The sequence below is a fragment of the Berghia stephanieae genome, chromosome 10 (assembly GCF_034508935.2).
Source record: "Berghia stephanieae isolate SIO BIC M18660-M18661 chromosome 10, UCSD_Bste_1.3, whole genome shotgun sequence".
Lineage (NCBI taxonomy): Eukaryota > Metazoa > Mollusca > Gastropoda > Nudibranchia > Aeolidiidae > Berghia > Berghia stephanieae.
This window is the reverse complement of record NC_088369.1, coordinates 9,104,903-9,132,073: the sequence shown is the minus strand read 5'-3', so window position 1 is coordinate 9,132,073 and position 27,171 is coordinate 9,104,903. Positions and strand designations below refer to the sequence as shown.

At 38.4% G+C, this 27,171-nt stretch overlaps 1 protein-coding gene across 1 annotated transcript; it reads left to right on the top strand.

The window, feature by feature from the left end:
• Positions 1-3,697: 3,697 nt before the first annotated feature.
• LOC144956185 (uncharacterized) lies at positions 3,698-25,538 on the top strand. The gene is made up of 2 exons (XM_078886595.1): positions 3,698-3,829; positions 8,627-25,538. Exon 2 carries the CDS (start codon positions 8,680-8,682, stop codon positions 25,393-25,395), a length of 16,716 nt encoding a protein of 5,571 aa, XP_078742721.1. The 5' UTR covers positions 3,698-3,829; positions 8,627-8,679; the 3' UTR covers positions 25,396-25,538.
• Positions 25,539-27,171: the final 1,633 nt, after the last annotated feature.

The window sequence follows — 27,171 nt, the reverse complement described above, 5'->3', positions numbered from 1 at the left end:
CCTCTGATGTTCCAGGAAATTAATCTTGTCTGACTAGGTATCCTAATTTTTTGTGGGGAGGTTAGGCAGTATGCCTGCCTTCAACCCTTTTACTTTTATTCTCCTAGGAGGAGAGACTTCCATAGGAGAAGGAGGCCCTGTGGAGGGCCTCTCGGTTTTTTTAGGGCTGAGTTTTTTTGAACCCTTGGGATTTTTAGGTCCCTCTGGGTTCTTAGATTTTTTGGGGCTTTGAGGCCCCTCAGGGGGATTTGTGGATCCCCCGACTGGTGTTGGTGGCTCCATATTCTGGGAAGGGGTGGAGTTTTGTTTTTGGGGGGATAGAGAGGGCTCACGGGAATGGAGATGGGGGGTGGGTCCAACATCCACGCCCATGAGGGGGAAATTTTTTTGTTTGGGGAAGGAGGGGGGTGGGGAGTCGCCTTGGAGGTGGATGTGGAGGGGGCTGCAGGTTCCACATCTTGAACCTCCAATGTGTCAAAAAGATTTTTTGACACATTTGCGACCTTGTTTTTAGGTCTTGATGGCTTTTTCTTTTGAGGACTGTCTTTTCTAGTCTGTGCGATTTTGCCATGGCTGTTTTGGTTATTACCAGCAGCCCTGGCAACTTCTGCATAACTCTTGGCAGAAGCAGCGACCTGCCGAGGGGGGCAGATCACTGCTTTTGCCTGAGCAAACGTACCGCCGTAAGTGGCTCTGTATGTCAAGATTGCCTTTTCTTCTTGCCACTTAGGACAATCTTTCGAATGTGCTGCATGCTTGCCTTGGCAGTTCAGACAACAAGGGTCCACTTTGCAGTTTTCCTCATTGTGGTCTTCTTTGCCGCAGCGGGGGCATGTAGCTTTACGGCGGCAGTTTGTTTTCGTATGGCCGTACCGGTGGCAGTTAAAACATCTCATGGGGTTCGGGACGTAAGGCCGAACCTCCAAGTCGAGGTATTCAATTCTTATTCTCGACGGGGGTCTCGGGCTGTCAAAGGTCAGGATCCAGGTGTTGGTCTGGATTGTGCTGTCGCCGCGGCGGATGCTAACCCGCCGAGCTTCGACAACACCCTCCAGTTCCTCAACCATCTCCTGCTCCGAACAGCCTACCAGATCTCTGCTTCTTATGACACCTTTTGACCTATTGAGGCTCCTGTGAGCCTCAACGGTGACTGGGATGTCAGAGAATCTGGTACATTTCAAGAGGTTCTCACTCTCTTGTCGACCCTGCACTTGTATCATTAAAGTGCCAGAGTTGTTCCTGTTCACTGCCTTTGGTGTACCGGCGCCATTTGCTTTGAGTGCCTTGCTGATGGTGAAGATACTCAAAGTGTTCAGTTTGATGTTTTCCTCATTCGGTTGAATTACCAGGAACGGCGAGAATTTTGGGGTTGCCATTCCTGGTAAGTCATCAAGAGTCATCGGGGCAGTTATCTTTCGTTTTTTACCTGTCTGGGGTGGGGCTTTAAGGGGAGAGTTTTTCATATTTTTGGCCATGATATATATAAATTTTTATTCAACCCGGCTATATTGTGCCCACTAGCACGGCTCAGTCCCACACTTGGGGGGTAAGGCACTCACCGAAGCTATACTCCTCAAGTCTGGCCTCCTCTTGTCCTTCCATGGTCCTTGGGAAAAAAAAAAAAAAAAAAAAAAAAAAAAAAAAAAAAAAGGACTCGAGGGGTGGAGTTGGGGGACGTCCCGCCTCCAGGCCTTTCTCTCGGATTGACCCTAATCTTTGCGTTGCACAAAGACTGACTGCTGATTCAGAGATGACAAACCATGATTAAAAAGAAATTTCATGGGGGACAGGAACTAGATATGGTTTTAAATCTAGTCCTTCCAATCTCTTTGCCTAAATGGAGGGGAGTGCCAAAAAATAGATTTGGCATCTCTGCGTTGGGTAGCTCGGGCCATCTACAAGGTAGGCTACCCACCCGTCTTTAGAGAAGCGTCAAGCCAAAGAGGAGTGTTGGGGTAGAAACACCTCGCAAGGTGAACCCCCCTCAGCCTCCAGGATCAATAGCTCCTCCTTATCGGGGTCCTCTCGGAACTGCGCACCCTCAGCAGAAAGGTGCCTGCTGTGCAGGATTTGGAAAGGAATATCTCCTCGTTGAACCTATTTCAACGGTACAGGGTATAGAGATACTGGGGGATAGAAGACAGTTAAGAAGGCTTGTTTTCCTCCGTTCTTTCTCTCTCTCTGTCCTGGCAACTCAATTTTGATAAGGAAGGGAAATTTGGAATCATTGGGGAAATGGGGTATGGAATGGAAATCATAGCTCAAATATGGTAAAAGGGGGTGGGATTTGTGCTATGCCATCGCCTTCCCTTGCTCTCTTTAAACTGAAACCGTCATTCCTCAAAACATCTTTTATATACTACGTTCTTGGGATTTGGGGGGAGAAAAAGTTTGGGGATGATTGCCAGGACAAGAAAAATAGCAAAATGGGTGAATGAAGCCATTCTCATAAAAAGGGCTGGGGTGTGGGGGTCTGTGGAGCCACTGTGTCTCTCCATTTTTCTCTCACCAGTCGGGTGGTTTTTCGTTGGTTACCACCAAACCAGAATGGCTCTTTTAGTCGCCTTCTACGACACGCATGAGCTTACGGTGGCTCAATTCTTTTCCCTCTCAGTTGAGGGACCCCGGAGACCACACGGGGTAAGAAGAAGAAGAAGAAGAAGAAGAAGAAGAAGAAGAAGAAGAAGAAGAAGAAGAAGAAGAAGAAGAAGAAGAAGAAGAATATTGAGAAGGATGGTAAGATTAGGATGAGGAGGAGGAGGTGGGGGAAGATGGAGGAGGGGTAGGAGAAGGAGGGAATTAAGGGAGAGAACGAGAAGGAGCAGGATGATGATACACTATCTTCAAATTAACTCCCAGTCATTATTTCTAAACGAGTCGGTGGTTCGTTTAAGGACCGCAGTGAGTTAAACGCTCTTTTATCCTCTCAACAGCCTATTTAACCCTCTCATTACCAACTATAGGAAAATCGTCACATTCGTGACGATACAACCAATAATTTTCTTATTCAAATTTCTTTTGTACATCTTAAATTTTAACGAAAATGAACATGTGTTATAGAGCATGTTTTGCCAAAGAAATTATGTATCCCAAGAACTTACTGCTATTGCGTTTGAGTGACAAAAATATTTTTTTTTTGGTGTTAGTTGGGTGTGTAGTTTTGGGGGAAATCCTGAAAATGGCTGGTAAGGAGAGAGTTAACACAATAGACTTATCTAGATATCGATTTTGCCACATGGTGTTCGAATTTTTAACGCAACTGTGATTTAAATTAAATAATATCTTTTAAATATACACACACACACGTTCGGACTAAAGGCCAGAGGTAAGGCCTATCTCAATTTATCAAATTAATATATAAAGTGTTGCTATTGGTTCTTGGTTGTATATTTTTACATTTTTGTGCATTTGCATATATTATATAGACGTCTATGTATACATTGTCGCCATATATTCTCAACTTTGTGTTTATACATTTTCATGCATGCCACGTCTGTAAACGAATTTCCATTTTTTTAATGAATAAAGTATCTATATATTACTATTCCTATTACTAGATATTACTATAACACTCGCATTGGATTCTATATCAGAATTTGGTTCAAAGTAAAAAAAAAAATAATCACGCTCAGTGTAGCCTTATGTGAAAAACCGGGAATGTGATCTAAACACTTTGAACAAAGTGCGCACAACAAATGAAAGGGAAACAAAATGGCGCCGGTAATACCATAACACAGTTATTTAAACATCGGATTTCTGTGCATGACTTAAAACGAAAAATCTCCCATTCATTAGACTAGGGACGTAACCGGACCTACGTGAGATGAAAGTGAGTTGAGCGGAAATTGTCTTTTCTTCTTTGGGGTTGCATTCTGTTATACAGTATAACAACGATCAGATCAACAAATTTTCTCAGCTCACGTCTACGTTAATTAATTTAGGCAGAGTAAAAGTAAAAGCAAAACAAAACAAACATAAATTCATAAAGTGGTTTATAGTTTACGTTATGTTGGAGTCGTCTTTTCTCCTTTTTTTCTGTCCTTCGCCTCTTATTTTTTCATCACATACACATAAATAAAAAATAAGCAATCATACACTGTTTGAAAAATTAAATGAAAGACCCTTATCCATTCAAACCCTGGAGGCAAGATGGCGGGGTATTTTTTGGGCATATGCTCAGACTCAGAAGAGATGAAAATATACCAGCTAATAAAGCCATGAATCCTTTTTTTCACCCCATCTGGGCACAAGAAATATAATGGCAGACAACCCACGTCAACTCACACTGTCCTGAATAGAGGCCAAAAACGCAAAATAACAAAGAATTAAAATCAAAGGAAGACATTATGAAATAGCATCCACAGCAAAATACCATGAATTGTGGAAGGAATTGACACAGATGATTAGAGAGGCAGCCGAGGCGTCCCGGTCGGATGATTAGGACGCAAAAGGCCTAAAGTCAGTCAGTAATTTACATATAAATCGCCTGATTTTAAAAGATTGTTGGTGCCTATTTTAGTAGTTCGGGAAAAGAAATAACATAAAACAAAATTCTAACGGGCACTCTTAAAGATGGTACACATCGATGTTGATATTTGTGACTTTAGATTTTTTAGTTAGACGAAAGATATAAACCTAAAACTTCAGGGACACAAAACACAAATAAAATTGATTATTCGCATTTCATACCCGTACTCTTTTCTTTATAGAAATCGACAAACTCAGTCAAACCGAGAATGATTGTATGTGCTTTAAAAAAATTGAATGATTAAAACTTAAAGGTCATCAATGGTAAGATTCTATGAATGAAAGCCAGTAATTCATTGAACAACGTAGACCAACATATACGTTGGTCCATATCAACTGAAATAGTATGACGAGAACGAGTAACGATAACTAAAATTGAACAAAACTGAATATAACAGCTTCGAAATAGAACAAAATACCCAACAACAAAAATATTAAAAAATTGAGCTTTATATAGCGCAATATCCACTAAATGTACTCAAAGCGCTTTACAAGGAGTCCCTGGTCAACAGCAGCATTTAACATGTAGGACGGGACATGCCGCCTGTTAGGCGATATTACAATTTTTCGGACAAAGACAACGCTGTTAACGGCCGGGTACTCATTTTACACCTGAGTACGGTGAGAGAATGTGAGTAAAGAGCCTTTTCCACAGACTCAACTATGCGCTGAGCGCGATGCTGAAACCCAGGACCTTCCGATCCGAAAGCGAGTGTCATACCACAAGACCACATAGCCGCACAAAATTGAAATGTTTCGGGCTTGTCCGCAAGGATCCTACTATTAGTTTTGGATAGGAAGTGTCAAATACTGCTCTGTCGTCTGTTTGAATTTTTTAAAGTGAAGTATTAATGCTTTTATTGTTTTTGCTGCTGACTGAAGAATGCGTTTGATTCCGAAACGTTCCGTGAATGTTAATTTGTTCTTTACCGAAGCTGTTACATTCATTTTTTGTTCATAACTTTTTACAGCCCGCAGGTTATATCAACTTAGTATCACTTTGACTTGTGAAGATAACTAAAGACTTAGTCGAATGGGAATCAGAAATCAGTCGTGACACCACACGTTTCATCTCTTCCGGTTCAAAACTCATTAGAAGTGTGTAAACCAGTCTTCCAGACAATGAATGAACAATGAATAGGTTATACGGATTGAATCATAAGGTGGCATAACTATTTTAGTAGCAGGATGTAAAGGCAGATGCTTATGATTATGGGGCGTGAAAGAGCGAGGATGTATGATCTTTGTTGACGACTATCATTTATGTAGGATAGAAATTAAGATGCCATCACTCTGAAATCAGAAGATCGGTTTCACAATGGACACTAAAAGGATTAAAATATTTAACAACAACAAACCTTGGGTCAACAAACGAGTTAAGTTATTTATAAATATGAAGAAAATCGCTCATATGAGTGGGGACAAAAACAAGCAGCACGAGGCAGAAAAACAATTAAAGAGGGTAATTTATGAAGAAAAACGTAAATATAAAGATAAAATGGAAACAAACCTTAAAAATTCAAATGCATCGCAGGCGTGGAGGATGATTAAAGAAATGGGTGGCGTTAACAACAAAAAGACAGATTTTAACAATGACACACATATGAATATCGAGGAATTAAATAAGTTTTACTGTCGATTCGACACCATTGACAACGTACTTTCAAAAATTAATATCATAACAAAAAATACGTCTCCTCCGCCAGAAATCGAAGAAGAGGCGGTCATCAATGTTCTTAAATTATGTAAAAAGAAAAAAGCACCAGGTCCAGATGGACTTAGTGGGGAACTCATTTCAAACTGTAACAACCAACTAGCTGTCCCTTTCTTGCCTATTTTCCAACGTTCAATAGATGAACAGAAAATCCCAATTATATGGAAAACATCGACTATAATTCCAGTACCCAAAAAGAATCCACCAACTCAGCTGAATGATTATAGACCCGTTGCTTTAACATCAATTATTATGAAATGTCTGGAAAAGATTCTGAAAAGAGAGCTGTTGCAATTTATATATGACCAACACATACTTGATCCATATCAGTTTGCCTACCAACAAAATCTTAGTGTGGAAGACGCACTCCTCACAGTGATGCATTCAATATCAAATCACTTGGATGTTTCACCCGCCAACTACTGCCGAATCCTATACGTCGATTTTTCGTCTGCCTTTAATGCCATGAAAACCAACATATTAATTAGTAAACTGCATGCTCTAAACCTTCCCCATTACCTCATCAACTGGTATAACAACTTTCTCATCGATCGCCCCCAACATGTCAGAGTAGGCTCAAATATATCATCAGTAAAAACTCTTTCAAACGGATGCCCACAAGGGTGTGTAAGCTCACCTCTACTTTACATCCTCTATACAAACGATTGTGTGGCTAGCTTTGATAACTGCCAACTCATCAAGTATGCTGATGACACCGCAATACTCGGCCTGCTCAATGATTCCGTCTCCGAATTTAAACACACTGAGCAAGTTAGTAAATTCAGCAAATGGTGTGCCGATAACTGTCTAGAGCTCAATGTAACAAAAACAAAGGAACAACTGTTTGATCACAGAAAAATAGGAAAAAGAGCAAGACAAATAACAAAAATTAACAATCAGGCGGTTGAAACTGTTGAAACGTTTAAATACCTTGGTGTAATTATAGATAACAGTCTAAGATTTGAATCGCACACCAACAATGTCATCAAAAAATGTAACCAGCGCTTGTATATACTCAGAAAATTAAGGTCTTTCAATGTGAACAGAAAGACCATGATACAAATCTACAAGTCATTAATATTGAGTATCGTTTCGTTTGGCATCACAACGTGGTATGGAAGCTGTGGAACAAAAGAAAAATCCAAACTACATAGAACCCTCAGAGAGGCTTCAAAAATAATTAACACAGACCTTAGAAGCCTTGACACAACTTATATTAATGCAGTTGAGAAGAAATCTTTTAACATTATCAACGAAAAGAGGCATCCGCTGAACGAAAAATTCCAACTTCTGCGCTCCGGAAGACGGTATCTAGAAGCAAAATGTCGGACAAATCGACATAAGACAACCTTCATTCCAACCGCCATAAAATTAATTAACAAATCTTCTGTGGAAAAATGAGACAACCAATGAAAATAACGAGAAGCAGTGTCGTGAATCATCATCATCGACATTGCCGCCGTCGTTATCATCATCATCATCATCATCATCATCATCATCATCATCATCATCATTATCGTAGTCATCATCATCATCATCATCATCATCATCATCATCATCATCATCATCATCATCATCATCATCACAATCATTGCCATCTTCTTCTTAATATAAGACACTATATTTATAATATGGTTATCTGCTGTCCCAGCAAATATATCGTATCGTTCTATCTGTCTGTGTGTGTGTCTGTGTGTATGTATATATGTATCTATGTATGTATGTATGTATGTATGTATGTATGTATGTATGTATGTATGTATGTATGTATGTATGAATGTAGGCATGCATATACGATGATATGCTGGTTTGTATGTCTGCATGTATGTATGTATGTATGTATGTATGTATGTATGTATGTATGTATGTATGTATGTATGTATATGTGTTTGTATGTACGCTCATTTCTTTTGTATACACGTGTAGAAACAATGTGCAAGCGTGTATGTTCGTGTATGGCTGTGTCTGTATTTGTAAATGTGTTGATGTTCATACCATGAACCAAACTGAGCATTGTTTACCTCACATGAATTGCCTTTAATTTGGACAATAAAGATTATTATTATTATTATTATTATTATTATTATTATTATTATTATTATTATTATTATTATTATTATTATTATTATTATTATTATTATTATTATTATTATTATTATTATACAGTCCTCCGGAGGACTGGTTTCACAATTCTAGTAAAATTGGAACCAGTTTGGGGGTTGTTTTTGTTTTTTTTACATCACACTTTTGTTCCCTATTACGGGTATAATACGGTGTATTTCGATTTGCTTTGGCACGCCATGATCTAAAATTGATAACGGAAAGCCATCATTTCTTAATCGGATGTTGTATTTTTAAAAATATTTTGTTTGTTTTACTTTACAGACATCTGCTCCGGTACAGTCTATTAACATCGAAATAACAGGAAGAAGTTCCCTATGAAGTTAAGAAACCCCAATATTACTCTGCCGTACAGGAGAAGTATGGAGCCTCATTCTCCACCAAAATCCCGACAAGACATATATTCAAGATACAACATGTTTGGAACGACTCCAAAATTCAGGACCTGTCCCAAATTGTCATTTTCTGCAAATAATAGCAATCGGAAGCCAATCAATGCCATAGAATATCCATCTCTTCAGTTGAGTCCGGGCCATGTGAAATGCAATACTCTAGCAAAACATAATACTGGCGGAAGTAGCGTTGGGAGTGATCAGACCATATGGGAGGCGATGGAAGTGAGATATATTGATCGCAGAGGAAAATCTCCGAGCTTTTTATACTGCCCAGAAGGTCAGAGCACGGACCAATATCCGATTCGAGAGCTTGATCTTATGGAACGTCAGAATCATTTGCACAGGCAAACAGTGAAAGTGGAGAAGGTGGTTGTTTCTAATCTTTTGGACACCCCACGAGAGGTCTGTGGTCTTCCCGGTTCAAATAGACTGTCTGAATACAGACCGAGGAATAATGGTACAATTTCAAACATCACCTCAGAAAGTTCTTGGGGAAGTTCATATAGGCCAGATTCAAGTGGAAATAATTTATTTCAAATATCTGAAAACGTGCCAGACGAGTGCCTTGATTCACTAAGGTGTGCTTTAAAGCAAGAACCTTCAAATAACACCTGCGGTAAACCCGAAAAGACCAATAGAGAAAGAAATGCAGTTAGTGAAGCTGAGATCAACGAATATCGCAAAGTTGCGTTGGAAATTCTTTTGGAAAGGAAGAAAATGAAGGAAAGAGGGAGGAAAAATGACTACCTTGAAAAGTTCCATGGATGTGAACTCGACTTTAATAATATAATTCCTGATGAAGAAGCAACAGGTTGTAAACAAAGTAAAACACCCCTAATGACTCAAAAATGCCTATCTTCATCCCCCAAGGAACACTTACACATATCTAGAAGTAGAAGTGTCAGTTCAGAAAGAAAAAGCGTTGATATGTTGTCAAAGGCCAGGGAGCAAATAATGAAACACCGTGAACGCATGGATAAGGCAAAGCAGCATAGCGCAAGAGCCGCAACATTACCTCCAACTTTTAAAGCTAAAAAGCTTAATTTGAAACCAAAAACATTGCGTTGCAATGATATTAATAAACAAAAGAAATCCAGTCCAACAAAGGGAAGGGATTGTGTGCCCGGCAAACAGAATAGCAAAACCCCAACGGAATGTAGTCTGAAAGACATGAGGCATGTAAAACAGTCTGATTCTGGTACAAGCGCTCATGAGATTCAATATAGCAAGTCTAGTTTAAAGGTTAGTAAAAGAAGACAAAACAAAAAAGACAGACGTTGTTTACTAAAGTTGCTTCGTAAACAAAATGGAAAATTTGCGACCAAAAGTGACGATCAGTTACTCCATGAGATTCTGAAATCCCCGACAGCAAAGGCAGTACAAGCATTGTGTCTGTTTCACCAGAAAACGGGCAAAATGAATCATTCGAAAGAATACGACATTGTGGAAGAGAATGACGTGTCTGTCAATGACATTCTAGAGGCATATCAGAAATTGTTTCTAGGGTCAGGCTCCCCATCAAGAAGCATAAGTTCGGTAGCGGAGGAAAAATCTCATAATAAAACTTCTTATAAACTGATTCTGGAAAAATCCAGCAAAGCATGTCGAAGTCCAAAAAAACATAAATCATGTTCTCCAACTAAAACTGAGACTTGTTCAAAACAGTATAACATCAGGCCCAACGCTTTGTCGTCGGACAAGTCATTGTGCAAATCGTACTCATTAAATGAGTCTGAATCCTCAGTCGGCCAAGTTGTTTTTCAAACTTGTGGACCGTGTTGCCAGGGGCAAGAATTGAGCACGCAAGGTAAGGGAGGTAAGAATAGTAAAGGAGGTCAAAGTCACAAAGTACAACTGAGAAACAAGACACCTAGAAAATCTTACTCGAATATTCACTGTAGACGGATTAAAAGATCTTCCCGACAAGATTCAGACGTGTGCAATAGTCCCGAATTCAAGTTACAATCTGATAAACCGCGCAGAAAGGTAAGAAGTTTAACTTCTTATCAGTTCAACAGAAAAAATGGACCTAAGATTAAAAGACATATACAACAATTTGGGGATAATGGAGCTGTCCCGATAAAGCCCGCAACTGATTCTTCACCAAATAAAAAACGCACTCAAACAAAATACACCGTCCTCAATCACGGAAAACCCAAAGCGTCCCAACTCGATAAGTCAACAATAATTAAAGATAATGTAAAGCGTAGAAGACGTTTGATGACACAATACAACATTGTCGAAAACAAAAAGTCTCCCAAGAAACATTTTGAAGTAGGCGTCTTATCAAAACAGTCGGAGAAAGCATCGCGGAGGAAACGCTCGCCGGTGCCACTGCGCGAAACAGACAAAAAGACCAATAGTACTAAAACTACATCGAAAACAAACAGATTATCGAGTAAAATTGTTTTACCAACAAAGTACAACATTGTTGATAGTAAGCAGACATCTCAACTGAAGTCTGAAATACGAAAGAAACAAAACAAAAAATCGCCTCGCGCACCAAACACCCACCAAGTTTCCTTTGATAAGGTTCAGATGACTCACTCGGACACAAGCACTTCTCGGGGATATTCGAAAGGAAATCCGTGGTTGGATAAAAATCAAATTTGTGCATCAGCCTCGGACTGCCATCAAGAACCATTGCAATATTTAATAAGACAAAAAGGTCCAAGAAACGTAGTGACGGGAACAATTAATATTGAAAGTGAACCAGCAGAGATTTTGGAAGATCAAGGTGAGATGAAGGAAAGGCAAGGTGTTTCCCAATCCAAACTACAGGAGGAAACTAAGTTCACCACTCCATGCGACAATTTGTCACATGACGATCCCAGCTGGGGTTCAAAATCGATTGTAAAGTCTTTATCTCAAGAAGTGCAACATCAACCCAAAGCACTCACGCCATCTGAAATTAAAGATCAAGATACTGAACCCATTCCCATTATGTCTGAGAACACATTTGAGATCAAATATCACTCAGATCCCGATTTTCTAACTAAAAGTGAAAAAACGACCGAAAAAGTCCATATCGAAACAAATCCAACAAATCAGAAGACAGGTAATCAGGGAGATAACATCAGAAATAAAATATCTAAATCTTTTAGTGATGAATCGATTGTTCTTTTAGATCAAGATAGGAATATTTATCATACAAATTGCGAAGAGTTTCGTGGAAAATCCCAACCTCCCAATGTAAAATCAAATCGACTTAAAACAATGGAAACCTTTGAAAATTGTTCCAAAATAAATTTGTATCAATTGCAAAATCAAACCGAACTGCAGAAACAAAACCCCTCACCAATGAGGCCGTCCACTTCAGTATCAGAGACTGGCTCTCGACGAACATTGAGAAATTATTGGACAAGACCGAATAGTGGAGTAATGGAAGTGAAAATAACCCTTCGTGATAACGAATGCAATAGAAGCGCAGGATCAAGAGAAAAACGCAACAAAGAACGAAAAAGAGACATATTTTGTAATGGAGCGATCACTCAAGAAAGGGTTTCAAATGGCATCTCCTTGAATGTGTCAGCTGCACCCGATCACTCAGAGAATAGCAGTAGGCGCCAACATGATCCCGCTGTCAAATCAGAGATTGTACTTTGCCCCGATCAAAACGAAAAACACTATTCAGAATCCAAGACACGCATTTTGAATGATAGAATAGGTGAAGCTAAGTTAAATGGTGACACGCCCAAATTCATTAAGAGGCCAAGGATAAATATCATCAACAACGAGTTAGATATTCAAAACGTTAAAAATGAAAAAGATAAGTCCCCGTTAGAAAATAATAGCACGTATATTAGTTCAAAGATATTTTCAACTCATGTCACTTCCAAGTTGATTTCAAACAAAGAAGACTATTATCGTGGCTCAAAAGAAAACAATGTCCAATTTGTCTCCTCAGCTGAAAACGTTGAAAAAAATATGAAAACAAATAAGATTTATTATCATTTTGGAAAAGAATCGTTCCAAAACAAGACCAGATTCCTGAAATCAAAATCAGACTCTTATCAGATTACAAATCATGTTTATGATGATCAAAGTGAAGGTAGTATTATATTTCACGATAAAGATGAAAAGTCTTGGAAAATCCCCGACGAATGGAGGGAAACCGGTAACCATGACATCAGAAGAGCAACAAATCTGAACGATACCACTGGAAAACAATCTCCTGAAGTATTGTTCGAATCGGACAAATACGAAACGAAAGTCAAAGAATCCAATCATGTGGAAAATGTAATAAAAGGGCAAAAAGCTGAAAAATATGTTCAACTGGAAAAACAATCACATTTCCCGTCAGACCCTCTTAAGGACGCCTGCTATAATTATGGGAGGGATTACGCAGCAATGTGCAACTTGACTGTTCTTGAAAAGGCACAATACTTAGCTTTAAAACACAAACACCTTAATGTGAAAAACTTGACAGAAGCAAAAGATATAGAAAAAATTCTAGAAATAATTGAGGATGGGTATAGCAACCTAGACTCTGGAGATGTTGCTGACTTTTATAAGCTGATAGGATTCTCAACTTCAGATGAAGGAAGCTCAGATGCTAAATCAAAAGCGAATACAAACAGAAGTGAAACCCAAAGCCTGACATTAACATATTACGAAAAGATAAAAGAATCGGCCGGTTTAAAAGAAAACCATTCTTATGACCAATCAATGGACACAAGCTTAAATGAAAAATTAAATACACACAAAGGCGAGGGTGGAGATAAAAGCGTCGATCAAACATACTATTCAAATAAAAAGGAACCCGCTGTTTCAGGGGCAAGAGTTGCTTATAATAGAGCTATTAACTCAAGGTCAAATTTCAGTGACTCAAAACGGCAGACTATTCTGCGAACAAAGTCCTTTTTGGAAGCTATAACAATACCCCAGTCCCTCAGCGACCCCAGTCAGACTTTAAGTCAAAGTAGTGATGAGCGTGACAAGTCAGAGACTTTAAGTTCGAATAATTTCAGGGAGAAAACTGTCAGAAATGTAGCGAATTACTTTTCTAAGAGTCGTCCAAGTCTAACTCCAAAAGATATCAAACTGAACTACATGAAAAACACGTTTTTGAATAAAGAATGCGTCAGGAGTAACCAAATGCAAAAAGATTTTGATGTTATTCTTAGAGAGGAATCGAACAGAATTGCTTCAAAACAAAAACTTGACACCATAAAGATAAACAATGAAAACAAATGTCTTGACTACAACCGGGAGAAAGGGTCAACAAAGAATGACACATCAATATCAAATTCGAATTCAGCCCCTCTTACCAACAAAATGGAGGAAACAAAGAACATAATTCACAGTGGTGCGCTAAATATAATAAAAGAAAATTATAGCAAAGCTTCCCAGAAAGGTAGCAGTTCAACAACTGAACTTACTATCACTTCAAAAGATTCAAATCAATTGGATGCAGACAAGATACTTAAGTCTACAGATGAGTATCTCTCAAATAAGGACAAGCCCACCCCACTTCCTTCTGTTCCTAATGAACCCCATTCAAAAACTAACTCTAAATTGTTTCTCGCAAGTTTTAAAGATCAAGATTCTATCTTTGATGGCGGCAGTTTTACAAAACAGATTTCAAAAATACCTGTAAGCGCAGAGCAAAATGAATTTCATGTAAACAGGCATTCTAATTTGCGAGGATATTGGAATGATGGTAGAATTCCATATGGTGTATTGTCTAAGACATTTGAAGTTCCCAACATAGCTGTTAACAACAGAATTATGCAGTTTAAAGATGATATGCCACCATTTTTAAATGGCGCTATTCATCACGGTCAAGAATCGTCAGTAAATCGCTACAGATGTGACTTTAAGGATCAAGTTGATTTACCCAATTTATTCATCACAAATGTAATTTCCAACAACGAGCAACAAGACGATGTAAGTCACGCAGATGATAGCGACCCGTCGTTCATATCAGATTGTAATGACAAACGTGGCAAAAAGGAAAATGTATTCATAGAGCGCTGTGACGACAGAATTTTTGGTGCTAATTCTATCTCTCAAGTAAGTGTCCGAACAAAAAATGAAATGAGCGAAAAAGATTCACGATTTTATGAATCGGGCGATGCATCGAGCGATTCAAGACATATTGAAGAAGTTAGCTTCAACAATGAGATTCCAGCTCATCACAAGAATGACCTTAATCCCGAGGGCCAATGCCACAATTTAATAGATGGTGAGAGATGCCATGAAAATAAAGACTATGGAGATAAACTTGAGATACAGAGATCAGGTAACTCCAGCATAATCAATGATAATAAATATGAAATTCATGGTGATATTTGTAGAAATGAATCGATTAATAAAGAGGTTTATGTAGTGTCTTCTAGTTTCAAAACTGAAGATTTGGAAGATAAAGATGTCATTCTCGAAAATGGGCAAATAGAAATGAGATCAGACTTCAAGGTATTGAATCGTCAGTTGTTAAAGGATAATGAAGCGGGCAAAAGCATTGCAAATTTTTGTGATGCTAAAATATTTGGCGATCAATATCGTGGTAAAACAGATGGTGTAAATGCTTATGACGAGATAGGTAATGCCGACCATAGATGTGATGACTGTTCTGATTGTACATTAAATAAGTTGCACCACAAAAAGAACATGATGAGTTTTTCTGGTGATCATGATAGAAAAAATGCATTTATTGATGTGTGTGACTGGACTGTGTTTGATACCACAGACGGTGTACATTACAACGCACCATATATCATACCTCCTCCAATAGAATTTAGAACATCTGGCACGGAGAAGTATTTTAATATCGATATAGCAAAGTGTGGCTCAAACGACATTGTATCAGCTTCAGTGCAGAAAATAAGATCTTTTGAAGAGCAAAATATCAAGACCAAACACATAATGGCGGAAGGACAAAACGACAAACAAATGGAAGAAAAAGTTACTTTTGAAACAGGCTCCAAATCATATGAGAAGAAAATGAATGAATTCGGTCTACTGGGTGAGGACAATGAAGCACATGAGCGAAATAATGAATCTTGTAGAAAACTTGATTATTTGAATGAGTCAAGTAAAGATAGCACTCTAAAACTTGAACAATCTGAAAAAGTGACTAGGGGTTTGGTTAAAGGTGATCACGTCGTTTTAGAGGAGCATATTGGAAAGACATACGCATCGATCGATACAGTTGGGAAAGTCTTAGATATATCGACAAAAGAAGACCTATGCGAAATAAAAAGTCCTGCTTTAGAAAAGACCAGGTTTGAAAGTAGTCAAAGTGGAATTGTTGAAAAGTCTGTGGTTTTAAACAAAACGCATGAGAAAATATTGAGTTACGATGTAGAAAATAAACATTGTAATTTGATTGAAGCCACCAATAGATCTATCCATGACTCTTCAGGCTTTGGTGAACAAGACAAAATTCAAGTGGAATGCCATAAAGGAATGGTGGAGAAAACTGGGATATCAAGAAAATTAGATATAGAAGAAACGAAGAAAGATATTGATGAAACGGAATCGCAGAACCCAATGGTAGAATATGATGCGACTAAACAAGGGGGCCCATTACTTAACAGTCTCTCTGTTAATGATAAATGTAGTACGGTGCAAAAATTTATCGCTAATATCGAAAGGGGTGACGCTATAGAAAATATTTATGAAAGTTTCAAGAGGGTGAACACTCCTGTTAAGACTGATGTTGATGATGGAAAGAACAGTAGTATGCATGGCACAATCACTGCCAATTTGGAAAAGGGTGAGATTGTAAAAACGATAGTCGCGTATCTAGAAAATGGAACTGTAATCGCTACTGATAGAACGAGTGAAACACCAGAGAAAGCATGTTCTAATTTTGAAGACGAAACGGTTGATAAACCTGGCAACATTGAGCTTAATGAAAAGTCTAATACGATCAACCGAATAAATATTCGAGCGGATAATAATGAGACAGTTATTGAAGTTGGAACAGGTATCATAAAGAAATATCTGACTGAACAATCTATTGCAGATAACGCGATGGTCAGCAATAGTGTCAACTCTGGCAAGCCCGTTGAAGATGACCTAAAGGGTAGAGAAAAGCCATGGTATTACAACCGAGATCAAAAAGTGGAAGAACATGTAACTTGTATTAAACATGTTATAACTGTGGATGCGAGTGTCCAAGCCGATGGATTTACTGCTGATATTGAAGACGGTACAGCTGGTAGAAATATTTCTAATGTTGAGATAGGTGCTCAAGGAGACCAGAGAGGTGAGGCAGTTAAATGTTGTAAATGCAATGTACGAGCTGTCAAAGAATGCGGAGGTGGTGAACTGATTGATGAGAATAAACCCTCAAAATTTCATAATAATGCTTCTCCACCTCATAATGTAACGCATGATCCAAGACATGATAATGATGATCCTACTAATTCGACTGGTAGAACACCAGAAAGATTTGACTGTTTTACATATTATGGTAAATTGAAAAACAGATGGGAGCTTGATGAAGATTTGAATAAAGCTTGTCTGTGGGTTAGCGAGCAGAATAAAACTGGAAAATTTACCTTAGCAAAAGGAGGAAAAAACAAGCAGCCAGGTGAATCAAATATTATCCATCGTCAGGCCAGCTGTTCTAAAACAAGTGTGAACAATGAATATGCAAAATCCGTTGAAGCGCACTGCAAACCGATGCCTGTTGCCAACAAGATTTCTTTATCTTCCAGTATGAAAAGTAGCAAAAAGCACAACACTACCACACTCAAAAACATAAACGACCAAAAAAGAAAACAGGAAAACTGCTTCTCTCCAACTCTCCCAAACACTCGTTACTCTATATCAAATGGAATGAAAATACCTTTTGAATTACGAACATGTGCTCTAGATGCAGCCCGCATTCAAGAACTCAAACCATCGTCCAACGACGATTCGGCTAAAACTACTTTCCACCAATTCGATACAGATGAAACATATAACGTTGTGGAAAAGGGTAAACTATCGCGGGATTCAATGGCTATAACGTCTCATCAATTTGACACTGACACCACATCCAAAAGGATTGCAAGTGATGTAGAAACTGTGGAGATTGACACCGACCGCGAAATAGACACTGAAGCTTTGATTGATTCTCTTTCCTTTCTTGAGGACGGAAATAGAGACGTGAACGATTTTAACAATTATCGAGGAAAAAATATTGCATTTGGAAAACAAAAACTACATTCATATACAAAATCAAGTGGAGATTACAAGTTTGCTCAAATTCCAAACCTTATATTTCCTGACGTTTCTCCGTCTGATTTAAAGCGGTCTCCAATGCAATGTGACGTTGACTCTGAAAAACGTAAGAACACATCAATCGCAGATGACACGGTAAAAGCATTTCTTGAGGTTTTTTCTAAGAGATTTATGACGTCGCTCGAGCAAACCGTATCAAACTTTAGCCGCCATCTGAAGGAAAAGGATCAAGGCGGCGAATCAGAAAGTGAAATGCAAGTTTACAAAAAAATTCCCCAAAACCCAGTATGCACATGTTGTAGGTACCAACATTTTAATAAATCTGACACTAAAAGAACAGAAAGTAATGATAGTCAAAACAACTTCAATTTCAGTAAGGTTTCATCGAATGTTATTTCAGAGAAGCGGATCAACACATGCAAAAATATTACCGATGTCAAGCAACATGAGATGAATGAGAAGAAACCAGATCAAATTGGGCATCAATATGACATGCCAAGTAACAAGTCATGTGACATGAATCACATGGTTGTTCACCAAAACGTTGAGAGTATTAATGGGATGATTACATATTTAAATGATTTTGAGCAGGAAACAGTACCCATAAAGAACTATCAAGACCTATTAGAAAACAAAAATGAAGAGGGAAAGCGGATACTTTTTGAAACCTCAGAGAAATCTACAAAGAAAGACCAAGAAAGACATGTGCTTTTTGAGCACATCTTAAACACAATGGCCTATGATATCCAGGCTTACTTTGACCATCTAAAAAACGTTGCGGTAACTTGTCAAGCCCCTGAAAGACATAAAGGTTGTTCTCGAGATATTTTGTTTTTCAGACGAGAGTCGCCGCCTGCGCAAGGGAAATACCATTATGGAAATATTCAGAATTTACCATCCCATCCTTCTTGGAATGAAAAGTATTACTCCGGACCTGCTCTATCTGGATATAATAGACACATGAATAGTTTGAAACGCGCGAAAGATATTATAAAATTTAACCAATCCTCACCACAAGGCACTTGTTTAAATGAGCCGCGTAAAAAAGAAACTATGTCCTCTTACAGTTTTGCAAAAAGGAACCCGATCCAAATATCAGTAGGTGCGTTTCCGGTTAAACGCAAAAATATATTCATTCAGCATGCAAGTCATTTTCTTCTTGATAATGATATCGAACGTGATAGTTGTCACCCAGAAACCTTTAACAGTCTTCCTGGCATGCTAATTCCCACATCTAATGTTTATTGGAGAGATATTGTTTGGAATGGCAGCAATGCTTCCAGCGAGCAGCTCCCAAGAAGACGATCTCCATTTACGATCAGAGATCATAAATTTTCCAACAGAAATGTTTATACCAAAAGAATGAATACATCACACAGTGACAATGAATTGGATACTTTTAATGAGTTGGGGAGCTTTACTACAGAAATGCAAAGTCCTGTAACGTTGAGCTTTTATGACAGCTTTATAAGTGACAAGTGCTTTGAGAGATATGATTCCTCAACCGATTTACAAAGTGAAAGCAGCACGTCCAGCTTAGATTATATAATAAATCAAAATAGGAAGAAAAAGTCTAAATCTAAGAATTACTTTTGTTCCCCTGGTCGTCGAGCTTCAATGTCTCCAAATAAGCGATGTAGACTAAAAGAATACGGTTCAACTTCGACATCCACAACAAACTTTAGAGAAAATCCACAAGGAAAGACAATTTCCCAAAAGCCATTCCTTCGTCACAGAAGACACATGTTCCCAAGAGCGCTCGTTTCAGTTTGCAAACATGAAATTGATCAAGAGGGTATTCAACAACAAATCCAATCTATCATTTCAATGTCTTTGTTGAAATTTATGACGGACGTATTACATTCGACTAGAAGTGCTCGGGGTGTCATCGGATTGGATACCAATCACAATGAACCAGAAGCCCTCAGAAAAAGCACACCAAAAACTTTCTTGCGTAAAATCTCACCGGCCTCTTTTACAACGATACATAATTTCCACACATGCCCTGCAATGCCATCACTGAAATCAAATTCGGACGATAATATTAAATCTTTTCAAGACTGCGTTCCACTTGGTAAAACTCCAATTTTGTCAAGACGGAGTGATAGTTTAGAACAAGTTGACATTTGGAATCATGGTAGAATCGACAACGGCAATCTGATTGAAGGACAAAATATGCCTTCTGAGTGGACACCACATGAGTTGGTAGTGCATGAAAGAATGGAAAACCAAAAGGAGGAATTATCAGGAAAGGACAGTATAGAACAAGAGTCAGTAACTAGTAAAAAGGGAAGTACTGATGACCATCTTTCATGGCTAGTACAATCTCCGATTCCTCGCTCTTTATATACGTCTTTCTCTGCATCGCACACAGAGGAAAATGCAGAAAATCATAAAGAGAGGGAGTACCGAGGTACAGCATGTATACCTCAAATCTCACACCGTAGTGTAACTAGATGTAAATCAAAGAAATTGAAAGAACACGATAAAATTAGCTTTCATGGAAAACTTACCCATGGTATCCCAGTATTTACCACGGATTGTATGCATAACGGAAGTTACCTGGGGCGGTCGAAAAAGTACCGTGTTCCAAAGTTTCAAAACTGCTTCGAAAATAAATATGCCATGGGCTTGCATTCCTATTCAAATGAAATAAACAATTTTGGAATTTCTAGTCCATCGTCTTACTATTCCACGCGATTTGATAGGAAAAAGAAGCCTTCTCTTATTGGGTGGAACGATGAATCCACCAGCCAAAGTAGCAACGAATGCAATTTCTTGGCTGATTTGGAGGAAGGAAGCGACACAATATCCGATTCTGAAAGAAAATCAAGTACAACTACACATAAACATATAAACAATGAGTGTGGCATCATGTCTTGTGCACTACAAAGATTGGACCGAAGCTTCCACCAATTAAAAGGAAGAGAAAAATCGCAATCTGTCTCACCAACTCGGATTGCTGAAAAATTCTTCAATAGCGCTAAAAGACAAGGATCGTCACATAAAATGTCATCCTGTCTCAGTTCTCCAAATTATTTACCCAAACGATTTTCACCCGGTATTGAACATTCCGGTGGAAAAGTGATCAGAATGGAAAATATTCCTGAAGTCAGTGATTATTCGAGTGGGGGATCGGATGATTTGAATAAAACAAACGATGTTAATATTGAACCAACGAGGCATAATTCCGGTTGCTGCATTGGAGCGCGAGGAGAGGTCTTTGATTCATATATAAATCGATTGAGCGAGATTCGTTCTGATATGCATGCCAAGTTTGAGAATATTTTTCAATGTAAAAAAGCAACGAAAAGTCTACCATTCAGGACGTCATCCATTGTCGATGGAGAAAACCGAATCATTAAAACGGAAAGCGGCGAAACTGACCCAATCCAAAAAGGTATAAACAATGTTACACTGTCTTCATTTCTAGATAATATTCATTCAGAAGACGGCTGGAGCAAATGCTGGAACTTTGGAAACAGTGGAACATCGAATAAAAAGGCACATCAAAATATATCCCATGAACGCGTTGTTACACAACCAAGCAACAATACTTGTGAATATATGCAATATAACTTGGGGTCATTAATCTCAGACGATTCAGCATTAAAATCAAAATCTCAAGGGGAGGATCAATCTCAAAGCAATATTGGCCAAAAACGCAGTGATTTGGCTGGGACCATAAAATATAGTTATAGACGTCTTATATCAAGCAAATCTGTATTGGATTCGTTTCAAAATTGTGAGTTTAACCATAATATAGGAATGGAGGCTAATAACTGTAAAAATGGTTATGACCCAAGAGTTCAAAATGTGTTATCAGTGGGGGACAACACGGAAATTGGTGAACTGCTGAAAAATACTCCCTTCGAAAACAGAAACGATCTGTGCGAGAAACCTGGTCTTTTAGGCACAAAACTCACTACAAAAAATTCCTCAAATCCTTTCAACGCTGGGATTCTGTCCGGACATTCAAATTCAAATATTCAAGGTGACTTAATTAAAAAAAGAATTGACCCGTTGGATATTATAAAGACCGACGTAGAAATGTGTCCTTTAACTGGACCAATAAAAATGGAGGGGATTAAAATATCTAGAGAGGAAACCGTGGCTGCAACAAAAACAACGTTTTCTGGATCGCATGCGGAACCTGGAAGAGATCTTAAGATTTCAATCTCATCGTGTAAAGTGAGTAGCGAAAAAAAGGAAGGAGAGACAACAAATGATGAGATTCTTAATCCGATCAACGTAAACTGGAACGAATCTTTCAAAAGCAGCGATAGTGGAGATAGAGGTATTCTACCCAGACGCCTATATATTCAAACTACCCCTCCAATGGCCAAACACACATGTGAAGCAAATTCAAAGCATCGTCAAAATTCCAAAAAAGAACCTGAAAAGCAAGATTGCGATGTTAATCACTTCAATTGTGAAAAGCCGTATCAAGTCACACCGATTCCTCAGTCTGTATTGCCGAATGAATACATTCCGTATAATGCCGATATGACGGAGTTTGGAGTTCCGGAGATCGATGCACCATCAAAAATTGTGAATATTAAAGGAGAGCTACAGAGTTTAACGGATCTTTGCAAAACCAACACTGTTGTTCCTTTTTCCAAATCGTTTCTACAAAACGATTCAATTTCCAACAAACATGAATCTGTTGGAAAGGAACAAAACCCAAGCAACCATGAGATATTAGGCGAAAGATTGTACTGCGGGCGTAATTTCGATAAACTAGCATTGAATATACAGACAAGAGTGACTCAGTTATATGGAGAAAAACTTCAACTCGAAGAGCATCCAATAATAAACAACAATCGCGTGAAAGAAGAAAAGAAACAAACAGCACATCTAAATGAGGAAGAGGCTTGTCGCTATGCATTCAGAAATGGTCAAATGACATCCCCAAATAAGAAAACTAGCATGTCGTGTGATGAATTGATCAGGAAATCTAGAGATATTTCGGATGCTCCCGAATGTTACGATGAAGATAATAATTCCAAGAAAATAGCAGGAATTTCAATGAAGAATGATTTGATCGAGAACTTGGTTAAAAATATAAAAGATACAACGACTATGTGCAGTCATTTTTCCGGCAATGACTACAATAATAAAGAGTTCGAAAATGTTCCGTGCAACGGGAAAAATAAATCTATGCTGCACAGTTCTGAGGATGAGAATGAAATAAAGATATGCCTAGCTGAACCAAACGAACCATACAATAAATTTTCGAAATTTAAGCAGGTCCTTGAATCTTTACAGTTTGGAATAAATAAGTCACAGATGCCGACTTATGAGGAGACAAAAGAGCCTAAGAAACTTCAAAGTTTAAAAGAGAGAATATCATCACTCCCATTGCTTGAAAATAGGACTGGCATAGTTATGGCGTCAAAGTTATCCGATGAAAAATGTAATCACTTTTCTAAACACAAAGTAGTAACGAGGTTGGCTGATGCAGAAAATGAACAACGATCGCGGTTACCTGTCAATGAACAAAGCACAATAACATCACCACCTGTGATCCAAAAACAGCAAAACAGTGATACTCTCTGCGGTGAAGAAATGAAAAGGAATGATGATGACGAATATTTGCAATACAAGCCATTTAACCCATATTTACCATGTAAAGCCCAGCACGACGTTTTGAAAGCTGACACGAAACAAGACTTCAACATTTCTGAATATCAGCCCGAGAGTGGTTTAAGTAGAAATGGCTCTGAGCTCAAAGACAATTCGCACAAACCAGTAGATATGAATGTTGGTGAAATCACAGTGAGTAAACAAAACACAATCAGAGACACACTCATTTCGCACCGAGCAAAGCAACCCTCTTCTGAGCTAAGAGGGTGTTTAATTCCAAATATTATAACTTGCAATGAACGCCATTGTACATGGCCACGCAGTACCTCTATCGGTCATAAAAATGGATCCTCATCTCCGAACCATTACAACACGACAAGTCCTATGGTTGCTAAACAAAATATGCTTGATGAAATGGAGTTAAAGGGGGGAGAAAAGGACTTAAAAACTCATGGTGAGATACTCACATATCGGCAGGATGAAAATATACATGCTGTAGAGACAGGAAGAAATAACGAGCAAGGTTTCATGAAAGCAGCAATCTCTCCAACCCATGGTAGAACATGTCCTCTCGCTGCACCACCGGATCAAAACAAACGAAGTTGTAAGGTAGATAAAGAGCAGCATTTTACTGATTTGCCACATCAAAATAGAATTGAACCTCCTGAAAAAATAATGTCTACTACCTCAAAAGAATTAATCTCCTCTGATATCCAGTTGGCCAGTAACGAACAAACCTGTTTAGATAAAGAAAAGCAAAGCATAGAATGTACACGGAATGTTTTATGTCAAGACAACATCTCTAAGACCCTGTCGCCAGAGTGCATTTCCAACGATATCCCAACTGGAATGAACGAGCAAAATTCTAAAGACAAGAAAGAGCAAAATTCGAAAGAGAAGAAAGAGCAAAATTCGAAAGAGAAGAAAGAGCAAAATTGTGTAGAAATATCAAAGAATTTGATGTCTGAAGAATACATTTCAACAAACTCTACGACAGATAATAAGGAAAGGGGTTATATAGATTATTTACTTGGCAATAGCCCACTAAAAAGAAAGTCACCAGTTGCGGTAGTTGAGGCCAGCGGCACTAAGTCTGACGTGCCTCAAAGCTTGACCTTGACAGAGAAAGGTCAAAAAGTAACGGCGATGCTTGACAAGAACAAACAGACTGAGTTGCCGCGACACCACAAAAATGTATCAAAGACGATTAATGTTGGCCACAAATGCTTGTATTTAAATCAGAAGTACGATGCTCACTCACGGGATCGTTCTCCATTGCATACATTAAAAGAGCATCTACCAATTCAAAGCCAAGGTCCATCGCGCTCCTGTGAAAACCATACAGGCATTGAACAGTTGGGAGGCTGCGATATTGATTCTATTGTAGACTCGAAAGCGTCACGACGGTCCAGTAAAAGTTATCGACTGAAGAGTAAAAAGGCTGACCTTTCATTTCCTGTAGAAATAAAAGCTGGCTCTCCTCATCAGATAGTTGAAGACTTTAAGAAAAGTAAAGTCAAGCCATCCCAGATCCCCGTTGATGTCTACAAAGTGTATTCGCGAGGCAAACGGTCTTTTCGCCCATCTGTAAGAACACTAACAATTTCGGGGCCTTTAATGAACATGAACATACCAGTATTTCGGCATGGATCTGGGGAGGTTAAGCATCCGAAAGCGAGACGTGATTTAAAAGCAGAAACACGCCCACCTGCAGACGAGCACTGTAAAAAAGGAAGTGGTAAAGGGGACGAACAACTCGATCCAGAATACATATTTCAAGGGACAACCCCGACTGGCCATGAAAACATAAACAAGCCTAAATGGATGGGAGTTATGAAGAAATTAGTGCCATTTGGAAAGAAGAAAATGTCATGAAAAAAAGAAAATATCAGCATGGATAAGTGTATAAACTAATCAATTTTCTTTTTTTTTTTAAATGTTAATTACAATGTTAAAATGTAGACCACGAATTGCGATTGAAACATCATTAACATCACCATTAAATATTACGTTATCAATATCATACTGATTTTTTTTAATTTATCGTGCTTCTTGTCAGAGGCGTAGCCTGGGATTTTGCAGGATGGGGTTGACTCAGATGCAATCAGGAAGCCTGAGGTACGATTTTCAGTCAGGAAATGCTGATTTTTAGGATAACTTTTTAAAAAAATTATTATTATTCCTGTTTTGTCTGACATTGTACATACAGCTTTTCAGGGCCCGTTCTTATAGGTTCTTTTAAGAGTTTTCTAGTCTGTGACTAAGCAGGCTTTAGCCGAGGACTGGGCGTGATTGTTGGGATATAGACTGAATCGATGATTTGGTGCTGGTAAGATATCAGTATTCATACTTTTTCAACGCAAAAGATTCATCAATAAGCACCATGTCCGGTTTGGATTTTGCACCTTTTCGTTTTCATTTATAAAAATACTGTAACTTTACTTAAATTCCCATAATCACATTAGTTGTTTATTCTTATGTTTATAGTTTTTCTGACGAAGAGTTTGCACCTGAAACGTCCATTGTTTGTACTGTCTCCACCCGAAGCCTTTCCATTTTCACCTTATGGTTACCTTGTAGCCTACTCTTTTGATTCACGAAAATTTGTAAAAGATTGAATGATTCGAACCGGGTTTTCTATTATGTATCGCCTAGATGTCAAAATCACTGAAGTACCGAATACCGTACTGAATTTATAGACAAAATTGTCAGACCAGTTGAATTTATGCTTTATTAATGAGAATGAATATAGATAGTATTTTTTGAGTGGTAAAAACCAAGATTTCAAATTCTTGATCAGTTTAACTATAATTAGACTTTTTACCACGTGACATAATACCGTATCCGTACGTCTTGTACGTTGTAAAATAGACATTGAGTGGAAAGGGACATAACCACGCCCATCGGGCAGTCGTCATATTATTGTAAACAATGGCAGCGATCGGTAAACATTTTTAATATCGAGTGTATGTCACTGTTTTCCATCTTGGTCAACAGAACCAACACAGAAAATTATGTATAGATAGAATGAAGATGACGTCACTCAGGTCTTTGTTATCGCTTTTTGCCATCCGCGTTTATGAGTAATTCTTTCTAAACTGTATTAATCAGACTATAAACGTTCAAGGTTAAACATAGCTTTGTGTGTTGGTCCGTTCTACTTCTGGATGGCAATGTTGTGAGCGCATACTATCTGATAGTATGCGCTTGGCTAAGAAGATCACAACATTGCCATCCGGGAGTATAACGAACAAACACAAAAAACTTGGCATAGCACATGACTAGGGACACCTTCTGGAAACGAGAAGAGAAGCATACAGTAGTGATACAATCAGAAACAGGTTCCCATTCCAAGAGGCTTTTAACAGCTGCTTTGAATAAAAGGGGGCCCACCCCTGCTTCGTGGTGATCACTAATGTCTTTTCCAGAATATATCAATGTTTCTCCTGTTTGTAATTTTGTCTTTTCGCGGCCATTCCAACGGACTTCACACATGCCCATAAGTGTGAGACTGTATCTGTTCATCTCTGCCACTGCTTGACTCCCAGAGCGTTCTCACATTCCACGTTCCCAATAGGATGGGCTTTTTTCTGTGATAACAATCTTGGAGGCTTTATCAAAGTGTTCTTGGTCTAAGAGTGGTCGTCAGCT

Coding starts and splice junctions, on each gene's coding strand:
- LOC144956185 (XM_078886595.1), top strand. CDS start 8,680: ATGAAGTTAAGAAACCCCAATATTACTCTGCCGTACAGGAGAAGTATG.